Source organism: Plasmodium reichenowi, chromosome 12 (assembly GCF_001601855.1).
Source record: "Plasmodium reichenowi strain SY57 chromosome 12, whole genome shotgun sequence".
Taxonomy (NCBI): domain Eukaryota; phylum Apicomplexa; class Aconoidasida; order Haemosporida; family Plasmodiidae; genus Plasmodium; species Plasmodium reichenowi.
Window position 1 is genome coordinate 293351 of NC_033657.1, and position 11964 is coordinate 305314.

General features: G+C 19.1%; 1 protein-coding gene across 1 annotated transcript in view; it reads left to right on the plus strand.

Annotated features, from left to right (window-relative positions):
* The window catches only part of PRSY57_1207400 (hypothetical protein), a gene marked incomplete at both ends in the record, with an annotated part of 14537 nt that overhangs the window by 1466 nt on the left and 1107 nt on the right, over positions 1 to 11964 (plus strand). Inside the window, one exon of the mRNA XM_012908504.2 lies at positions 1 to 11836. This exon is cut by the window's left edge and continues 1155 nt beyond it. Within this exon, the coding sequence (XP_012763958.2) occupies positions 1 to 11836 (11836 nt within the window). The remainder of the gene's footprint in view (positions 11837 to 11964) is intronic.

Below are 11964 nucleotides of genomic sequence, written 5' to 3' on the forward strand. Positions count from 1 at the left end.
ACAATACAAATATAAAGAATGAAAATGGGGGAAATTTATCGACTAGTAATATTTCTGAAATTGCACATTTTATAAATTACACATTTCCTGAAGCAACATCCTTCTTGTTAAAAAAAATATTGTACATATGGCTAGAAAAAAGTGATGAAATGAAAAATATAATTATACAAACATGCTTAGATGAACTTACAAAATATATAGATTACTTGAAAGGTATGCCATTAAATGATTTGTCATTTATATATGTAAAAAATATATATGATCATGTTTTCTTTTTATTAAATTATCATTGTATCAACAATGAGCAGATATGCAATATATATATTTCTTTGGTTGACAAATTTATGAATATAATAAATACACAATGGAAAAGGAGAAAGAATATTTTCTCCTTATATTTATTATCTTTTTTAATTTTTCATATATATGAGCTTTTAAATAAAAAGCACATGATACATTGTGAAGTGCATTTTAAGTCTTTTTTAAAATGCGTGTTTATCAGCCTATGGAAATATTTTATCCAAATGGAAATAATAGATTTTTATCAAAATAATATGTATATAATTAATGGACTTAATAGAATGAAGAAACGTAATACTGGTCATGAACATGTAAATATTATATTACAGGAAGATAGTACAATTAAAATTAACCAAGTTTATAATAATATTAATGAGGAGGAGGAGACGGAACAAAATATGTATAAGTCTAATATATGTTGTAAGGATTTTTCTTTCATGTTAAACAATCTTTATATAGGGATATTATATATACTGATTGATTTATTAAAATACGTAATATTGCTAAATCAAAATGATAATATTATGATTAATGAAATAAATGAGAAAGATAATAAAACACTTAAAAAAAAAAATTCACATAATGACAATATTTATCAAACACAAAATAACAGTAATATAATCATTAATAATAATAATAATAATAATAATAATAATAATATTAGTGATATACATTTTTTTAATAAATATAAAATGTATAATAAAAATTATATCCATCATAATAATAACAAGAATAATAAGAAAAATAATTCGTTTTTTAAAGAAATTGAAAAGGAATTGGAAAATATGTTAATATATATTTTTAATAACATCCAATATTTAAATATAATTTTAAATGATATAAGTGAGTGTGATAAAAATATTAGTACCATTGAACAAAATGAAAATAAACTTATTCAAATAAAATACACAATAATATTATTAAGTGGTTATATTAATTTATTTTCAGAAATAATTTGTACTACTAATTTATGTATATATGACCAATTTAATAATGTAGAAAGAATATCTCCTTTATTTTATAATATTTGTGAAATTTCACAAAAATTTAAAAGGAACAATTACTTTTTAAATATTTGTAAAGATAAAAATAAATTGTTAGATATGAATATATATGTCAATAACATTATACTTGATATTACTAATATTATAATAATATTATCAAAAGAATCTGGACATATAAGTGAAAATTTACTTTTAACATATAATATGTTTTTATTAAATTGTTTAAATGATTGGGATAAATCAGATATATGTAATTTACATTATTTACCAAAAATGAAAAGTATTATACTTAATTTATATAATGTAAATTATTTCAAAAATAATATTAATGATATATTTTTGTTTTTAAAAATTTTAAAAAAATTTCTTTTATTTTATGATACTATTTTAATAACAAGAAAGGAATTAATAGAAATAGTCAAAATTTTAATGTCCATATATGCAGAATTGAAATTAGATAAATGTAAAGTACATGATAATATGGATGATAATAATATATATATGATTATTAATGGATATGACAAAATATTTTCAATCTTTGATATGTTCCTATCTTTAGAATGTGATAAATATGTAAGTACTTATCAAAATATATATCATTCTAAAATTGAAGATATAGTAAATAATCTCGATCATTTTAAAATATATAATATATTTAATGACAAAGATCGAATATTCAAAGTAGCTACCAAGTTTTTTGTAAGTGAAATAATTATGTTATTAAATGTACCACTCGTGACGGTACCAAAAGCCATTGTTGATCATATGAAGAAATACTTACGTACTTTTAGTAATAATCATGATATAAATTCTAATAGGGACGATTTTTCGTTCGACTTTTACTTTTATGTAGTAAATTGTATTTTTAAAAATAGTAGGAAAAAAATAGACATGATAGAATATAATATTAATTTGAGAAATATGGAGAAATATAATATGATAAATAATTCTGATTATATAAATAAAAGTGAAGAAATTATTTTTGAACACGCAAATGATGATATATATCCATCAGTTTGTGGTGATACATATGGAGATAATAATAATAATATTATAAGTGGGCATAACATTTCAAGTGACAATAATTATATGAGTAGCCTTAACCTTTCAAGTGGTAATAATAATAATAATAATAATAATAATAATAATATTAATAATAATATTAATAATTATGAATACCCTAACAAAATAGATGATAACATATCAATTAATTATATTCATGAAAATTTTAAAAAATTGATATATTCAAATATAAAAGATGGACAAGAAAATATAGAGAATTATTTAAATGTAAAAGAAAAAAAAATGTTCATTTTATTAGAAGAAAATTATAACGAATTGTTTTTTAAAAATATTCTTATATCTTTTGATATAATTGCTGTACCATATCCAAATAACTTGCCTAATCATCTGAAGATAAAAATGTTAAATATATATTTATGGATTATGAGATTTTTAAATATAAATTGTTCAAATTATATAAATGAATTTAAATACTTTACTCTATTAAATTTATTATTTGATATTACACAAAACATAAATGATCAGTTTCATAAATATGATGACTATGAAAAAATGAGTATGTCACGTTCAGAACATAAAAGTGATAATAATTTAAAAAATGAATATAACATTAAAATGAATGAAGTTATTGATGAAACGAAAGAACGTAAACATCTTATCTATGAAATTTTATTTTGTATAAAAATATTTATTAGCAAATATCTTTATAATTTACATATATTAAAAGTACCCAATATTATGAAATTTTTAAATATCCTTTGTACATATAATAAAAAGTTAAATAATTACAAAAATGATATAGAAGAAATATTAGGTGATCAAAATGTACCTATTACGAAATTATTGTTAAATATAAAAAAAGAAGATGAAAATATAGTAACACCCATTTTAATAAAAATAATATTTTGTATGTTAAAAAGTAATATAAAAAAAAAAGGACAACATAAAATGAGGAAAAATATGATATTTTATTTATCAGATATTTCTAATAATAATTATTGCTACTTATTTTTGTCTGTTATATATTCATATATTAATGTTTATGAAAATAAGATGAATTATAATAATTTACTTAAATATTCAAATAAAGAACTTGTACTCATAAAATTTCTAAACTCACCTCAAGAAGATTTAAACAAACTATGGTATTATGAATTTAATGTACACAATATAGATAAAATGATACATAAAAATGGTAATATATTTTCTTATGAAGATATGTTTAAATCTTCCTATTGGGTCTTTCAAAATTATATAATTGAAATAAAAAAAGAAGCCTTATTTGAAACATTTTATTTTAATAAAAATTTTCATATATTAGGACAAATATTAAATATTATGAAATTTAAATTAAATAAATATTTCCCATTCTTCCTTCAAATATTTTTAACCATTATGCATTATATAAATAGTTATAATTATATTTTGAAAAATAAAAAAGTCAAAAATCTATTTATGAAAATGTGCCATATGGTACATTATGGTAATAATGGTGTCATGGCGGCTTTTGATGAATATTTAAATTTAAACCAAAAACAATTAAATAATATAAAATCAAAACGTGTAATTAATAGCAATAATAATAATAATAATAATATAAATAATATGAATAATACGAATAATATGAATAATACGAATAATATGAATAATACGAATAATATGAATAATATGAATAATGAATATTTGGACAGTCAAATTGAGTTGGAAGATAATATATATTATGATAATTCAAATAATATGTGTAATTTTAATTATGTACAAAGAAACAATGATAGTATTATATGTACAAATGAAAAAGCTATTCAAATAAATACCAAAAGAGCATATCTAAAAAATATACATAAAACGTGTATAGAACATATACATTTTATCATGAATAATTATGATGATATGATTCTACCCACATTAATAAAATCAAAAAATTTGTTTACATTTATATTTTATAAAAATTTAAAAAATATAGGAAGAAAAAATAATTTTCTAAATATTTTATTTCATATATGGTCAAAAAATGAAGCATGTTATGATTTCTACAACAAGGTAATACCTAATTCTCTTTTAATATTAATTAAAGCAATTAATAATAAACGTATTATAAATAAATTAAATAACAACGAATGGAATTATGCAGTGGATAAAGTATATGATATAATTTTACGTTTGTGTGGTTATGATACTGATACATTTTTTATATCTAATGTTTCAAAGGAATATAAAAATGCAAAAGAGAAAAAGAAGAAAAAGAATGAAAAATTTAACAATATGAATAATGTTATAAATGAACATTATCTTTTGTTAGATAACAAAATAAGTGCAACATTAAAAAAAATTAATAATTATAATTTTCATTATAATTCAAAAGGTATGATTATATTAAAACCATACATATCACATATCATTATTTGTATTCAGAAGACATTATTAAGGAAATATAAATTATATGTAAGTCAAAAGGGTAATATGTTAAAATCGATTAGAAAAAAGAAGAATATTGATGAATTAACAATTATTAATAATAAAGAGTTACATATATTAATTGAATTGTCAGCTATAAACAAAAATAAAATATATAATATACATATTATTAATTTGTTAATTACTTTTGTGTTAATTAATAAAAATTCATTACATACCAAAAATATAGATTATATACATAAAATTAAATTAATATTAATAGCTATAAAAAAATTAATTATTCATATATCTAATGGCTCATCAGAAAAATCTACAAATTTTATAACATCAGGAAAACACAGAAAAAATACAAAAACGAATTTATCATTTAACAATATTACAAATATCAAAAATGTATCTAAATTAAAAATGGATACACAAATAAAAAATGATATAAATTATAAGGATGTTCCTAAATATTCACATGTAACAAACGCTGAAAATACAATAAATAAAAAAAAAGGTAAAAGTTTTATTTTTTCGAATTTATTATATTTTTCTGAATCTTATTATAATATGTTAAAAACAAATATGTGTTATAAATTAAAAGGTATGTTATATGAAATTATTCAAAAATGTTATGATATGAAATGTCGAATTCTTGCAGCAGAACTTTTAATTATGATAGGATGTATATTTTTAAAAATAAAAAATGTTCAGAAATATTTACAGATATTTAAAAAAAATGTAGATATATTCTTGGAAAAAACAAATAATTTAAATTATAATTCTAAAATTGTTTTAAAACATATTATTAAAATACCAATAAAAACTCAAATAAAAAATAAAAATATTTCTACAAATAATTATTATTCTTTTCTTCAGACTGCGCAAATATTTTATTGTCTTAATATTTTCCATACAAAATGTTCTACATATGAGTATGATTCTGATGTTCAATTTTTAATACTTTTAGATTTATGTAATATTAAAATATCATATAAAATATTAAAAGATTATATGCTCAATGGTCAAAGTAAAAAATATATAAACTGTCAAATAAACAAAGATATAACATTTTGCTCAAAACAAAATGACAAAATAATTTATCCTCAAAAAGAATTCAAAAAATTCACAGTGAAACATTTATTTTTTAATAGCAATTTATTATTCTTTGAAGTTTTATTAAGACATTCCTTATTTTTAATATTTAATGAAGAAACAAATGATATGGTAAGAGACAAATCTATACAGTTTACCATATTCTTTACAAAGTTGTTGAAATGTTTGTTAAGAGGATATGAAATAGATAATAAAAATATTAATAATAATAATAATAATAATAATATTACCATTCACGATCATATTGTGCGCAATATAAAAATATGTATACATTTTGTTATTAATTTAATTATTCCAAAATGTTTAAATGCTCTTAAAAGAAATATTAATGAATTTACTAAAGTAGGTCTACAAATTATTTTAATTGCATCAAAAAATATATGCCCATATATAAACGTATTGAAATTGTTAAATATAGAGCAATTCATAAAACATGTTAAGATGAAATATTCAAAAAATAATATTTCTTTTTTATCTCCCTCTAGAAATAATATCATAACATGTAATAGTTATGCATATTATTATAATAATTTAATAAATGATGAAAATATTAATGAACCACATTTTAAAATATTAGAAAAATTATTATTTTATGATTTATATTATAATATATGTACTACTTTGTCTATAAATAATTCTGTGGAATGTGCAAGTGCTAATAGTTCATGGAATAAAAATAATCAAACGGCATATATAAATTCAAAAAATAAGTACAATGATATAATTGTAGAAAATATAATAGATTTAAAATCAGAGAATAATTTACAAGGTGTACAAAAATTAAATACTATTACACCAAATTTATGTTTCTATACAATAAATAAAATAATTATACCGTTGTCTTTAAATTTTATATTACAAAAAGATACCAAAAAAGAAACTTATAATAAAGCGCTTACCTTACAAAGTATAAAATTATTAGGATTATGTTCAGAAAAAATTGGGGTAAAAACCATTTATGTAATATTAAGATTATTATTAACGGAAATGAAGAAAAATTTACATAATAAAATGTATGTAGAAAAAACAATTAGTCACGTCGTAAGAGCATATCATTTTAAGGAATTTCAAAAATTGGAGTATGAACAAATATCTACGAAATTCAATTCTAATAGTAAACATGAGGACAAAACAATGCAAGATGATAAATCCATACGTAGTAATAAAATACATACGTCATTTAATACATATGGGAACCAAACTATAGCACGTGATATAATAAAAAATGTAGCACCAAAAGATAACAACATCAATAATAATAATACTACTACTACTAATAATACTACTACTACTACTACTACTACTAATAATAATAATAATAATAATAATAATAATGATGGTGATTATTATAATAATTTGGACCAAAAAATATCAAATGCATATTATGAAAAGAAAAAATTAAATGTACATACCAACAAATTCATCTGTGATATTTTACCAGAACTGAAATTTTTAATGTTTGACAAAAAATTAATTAACGATAAAAAGAAAAAGAAAAGTTATATAAACAATTTGGTTGTTGATTATAAAAGTAAAGATTCTGTCGCAAAACCTGATATAATACTGACGTACTTAGTTATATTAAATAAAATAAATTATAATTTTGAAAAAGAATTACGTAAAATAATTTATAAATTATGTTACTGCTTGTCTTCCAAATTAAATATGGTAAGAAGTGAAGCAAAAAAAACGTTGTGTTTTATTTCTATGTATCTTGGATTAAATTATTTTGATTTAATCATTAAACAAATGTCGGATTATTTAACCAAAGGATATCATATACCCATTTTTTTATGTACAACCAACTCTATTCTAGAATCTGTGTTATATGAAAAAGATAAATTCTTAGATAAGAATTATCTTACCATAAAATTTAATATGTTGAATGAATGGAATTTTAAAAGAGGCAAATTAAAAAATAACGATTTGGTCGCAAATAAAAAAGAAGAAGTAAAGGCAAAGGATGAAATAAATAAAAATGATTCAGAAAACATTTATGAAAAAACAAACCAAAATTCTTATTATACCGAATTTTGTGCAAATATTTTTCATATGATTAAACTTGAAATAATTAACGAAATTGAAAAGAATACTGAAGATGTAAATAAAAAAAGAATTAAACAAAAAACTAAAGAAAGTAAAAAAACATATGGTTCTAATATTATAAGGTTATTAACAAATATTGTTCCAGAATCATGTATTGAAAATAATATATTGACATTTTTGGAAAGCCTGTTTAGTGGTGATTCCTTTCAAGATAATGAAGTAGATAAATATTTTATCTTTAAGAAAAAATATATATTTATTGTAACGTGCTATTTTAATGACTTTATTAAAGGTTTAGAAGAAAATAAAAAAATAAATTCTAAGTTTATATTAAATATAATATATAAATTATTAATCAAATCTATATATTTCTTTAAAGGAGATACTAATTATGATAATTTAATGGCAGTTATGAAAAATTCAAATATTTTACATTTCAAATTTAATCAAATAAATGATAAAATTATGAATTATCCAATTTTCAAGAAAAGTTTCCATTTCTATGTATCTATTCAAACATTGGAAGAAAAATATTTAGGATATAATTATGAAAATAAGACTATACAATATCCAAAGAAGAGAAGTAACCTTGAAATAATGGAGGGTTCATTTCAAGGAAAAAATATATATGATTCTATAAAAAAAATCAATAAATATGATTTTCAAGTTCATGCACAGATATTGGCAAAAGTATCTTTAAAATTATTTCATTTTATAATAAAACGTTCTTCTCAAATGTTTTCTGATGCTACAAATGTATTAGATACAGTTCAAAGTAATAATATACTACATGATAATAAAATAAATGGATTTATAAACAATACACATGATTACATGAACAGAAAAGACAAGGATTCTTATAACAATTTATATAACATATCAAATTTTGTTCATTTCATACACATAATCGAACCTTTACTTGTATATTGTTTTTGTTATGGTAAAGAAGAAGTGTTTATTTTAGCATCCAAATGTATAAAAACTATTAAAAAGAAAAAATATAGTGATTTTAAGAAATTTGGAAAATTAATAATTTTATCATCAATAGATATTTTAAGAAATCTTCCAAATTATCATAGCAGAGAGTTTGATAAACTAATTTTATCATGTATAGATACGCTTATATATTTAATAAAAGGTAATGACAAAAATGATATCATGTCTTGGTTAAATTCCAATGTAACCATTGATCAAAGTTATAATAATACAACTAATAATGATATAATAAGTGATGATGAAAATCCAAAGAAAAAACAAAAAGGAGAAAAAAATGAAAAATATAATAATAATAATAATAATAATAATAAAACAAATGGCATTTATGATAAGGAAGAGGAAGAAGAACAAAAAAAGGTACGAGAAAGAAAAAGAAAATTATGTTATTTATTAGATGAAAGTGTTTTGTCTTCTCATAATTACAAAGATAGTGATAATAATGTTAGTTCCATGGATGAACAAGAGGAATGTAAGAATTCTTTACGATATTGTCTGTTGAATCAAATATATTTATTATTAGAAAGTAAAAATCATATATTTGAATTATTAATATTATTTAAAAATTGTTTATTACGTGAAGATTTAAGTAATATTATACGAAAAGGTCCTATAATCGTAAAAATCAATATGTGTATTGAACAAATATTTAATATAATGATTGAAGAATCACATAATTTGAAATTATCCTTTTTATGTGGTCAGATATATATAGATTTTTTTATGCGTTTCCCATTATCTCAAAAAGAAAAGAAAAAAAAGTTTTTTAATATTTTAAATAATTTAAATGATGAAAGTGATGAATCAAGAATAGCTGTATTAAATACAATATATCTGTTTCTGAATAGAGCAAATTCGAAATTGTTAAAACAAGAATTTTATTTTATAACGTTTGCAAGTCTTCTAATAAACTTTTCGAACGAAACAAATTATAAATGTAGGAAAATGTATGTATTCTTAATATCCTTACTTTTTCAGCAAATAAATGATTTGGACTTTATATATAATTCTTACAAAATTATAAAGCAAAATTTAATATCAGGAATGAAATCATCTTTTGTATATTCTTATTTATACATATTACCAATATGTACCTCATTTTTTCATAAGGACATATCAAATTATTATAGATTAGTATTTCATGATATATCACAACAATGTGATTATGAAAAAAAAATATATACTAAGGAATATAGGAGAACTAAAAAGGAGGAAATAATGAACTTATGTTTACAAGCTAAGGGAGAAATTACAAATGGGTTATTAATATATAATGCAAATAATTGTAATATAAATAATGATATATATGATAATAATAAAAATAATATGATTGATGAGCACAATGTGGATACCCAATTTGAACATAAAATTCTTAATCATTTTATCAATCAATTATTAGCATTTATCAACAAAAAAGAAGATGAAAAAAATAGGAATATTTGTTCAAATTATATAGAGGAACAAATTAAAAAAAAACAAAATTGTAATAAAATGAATATAAATAGTGATATAGAACATATGAACAATAATTGTATAATACAAGATCAGAATTATATTTCATTAAATATTACACAATATTATAATATAACATTTATGAAAAATCAACTGGAAGATTTATTTTTATCTATTATTTTCCATCTCATAGATAAAATATTTATAAATATAAAATTGATTGTAAAAGATTATGATGATATAATAAAACATGTATTTACATCAAATGATAACATAACATATTTTTGTAATAGATATGATATATACAAACAAGTAGATAAAGATATTGTATATTTAATTTATAAATCATTGGAACAAATACTATCTTATTTAGATATTAATTTAATAGAAAATATAATACATGAAAAATATAGTCATGAAAATTATAAGGATATTTTTATAAAAATGATAGAATTAAAAAATAGTAATAATAAAAATAATTATCATGACAATATAGTATTATCATATGATGATAATATAGTATTAACATATGATGATAATAATTATGAAAAATTAATTATATATTTTCTATATTTCTGGAATTTAATTTTTACGCATGGATTAATGAATAAAAATCCATATATACAAATAATATCTATGAAAATCATAATAAATTATATTAGCAAAAAATTAACTAATCCATTCTTCCCATTATTATTAATTAAATTGTATACAACAGATAAATTCATTATAAATATTATTATCAAAAAGATCTTATCTTTATTATTAAATTATACATTTTTAGAATATTTCTATATATATTACAAAGAAGTAAGTTCCTTACTTTGCCATATATGTAACTTATTATTATGCTTCCCTTGGATTACGAATGGATATAATAATAAAGAAAATAAATATGACATTAATCATATGAAGAATTATGATCATATGAAAAATTTAGAAACATTAAACGGTTCATTAAAATTAAACAACAAAGACATTAATATTTACAACAACAATAATAATAATAATAATAATAATATGGATAATATATCAGCAAATGAAGAAAATAAAAATATATACATAACAAAAAATGTACATAACAATATAAGTGATGAAGAAGATATATATAATAATTCAAGTGAAGAACAAGAGTTTAACAAAGTAAATAATATATTAAAAGAAAATGATGAAGATGAATATAAAAATAATAATTCCATTTATAAAAATAAATCAAATGATTATCAAAATAATAAAAATAAATCTTATGTTAATCAAAATATTGTTATAAATAAAGAAATATTATCTTATAGCAAATTTTTCTTAATAATTATAACTCTTTCTCGTGCTATAAATTTGCACTTGAAAAATAAAAAAAAATCATTCACTCGTATATATACCATACTAAATACATATAAACAAATTATTATAGACTTTCCTGTGAACTTATGGAATAGAGAACATGGTATCATAAATAATGTCCTCATTCCACTCTATAAGATAGCTTCGATTTTTAAAAAAAAGTAAGTTAAAAGAAAAAAAAAAAAAAAAAAAAAAAAAAAAAAAAAAAATATATATATATATATATATATTTTTATATATATTTTTTTTTTTTTTTTTTTTATTTTTATTTTTATATTATAATTTTTTT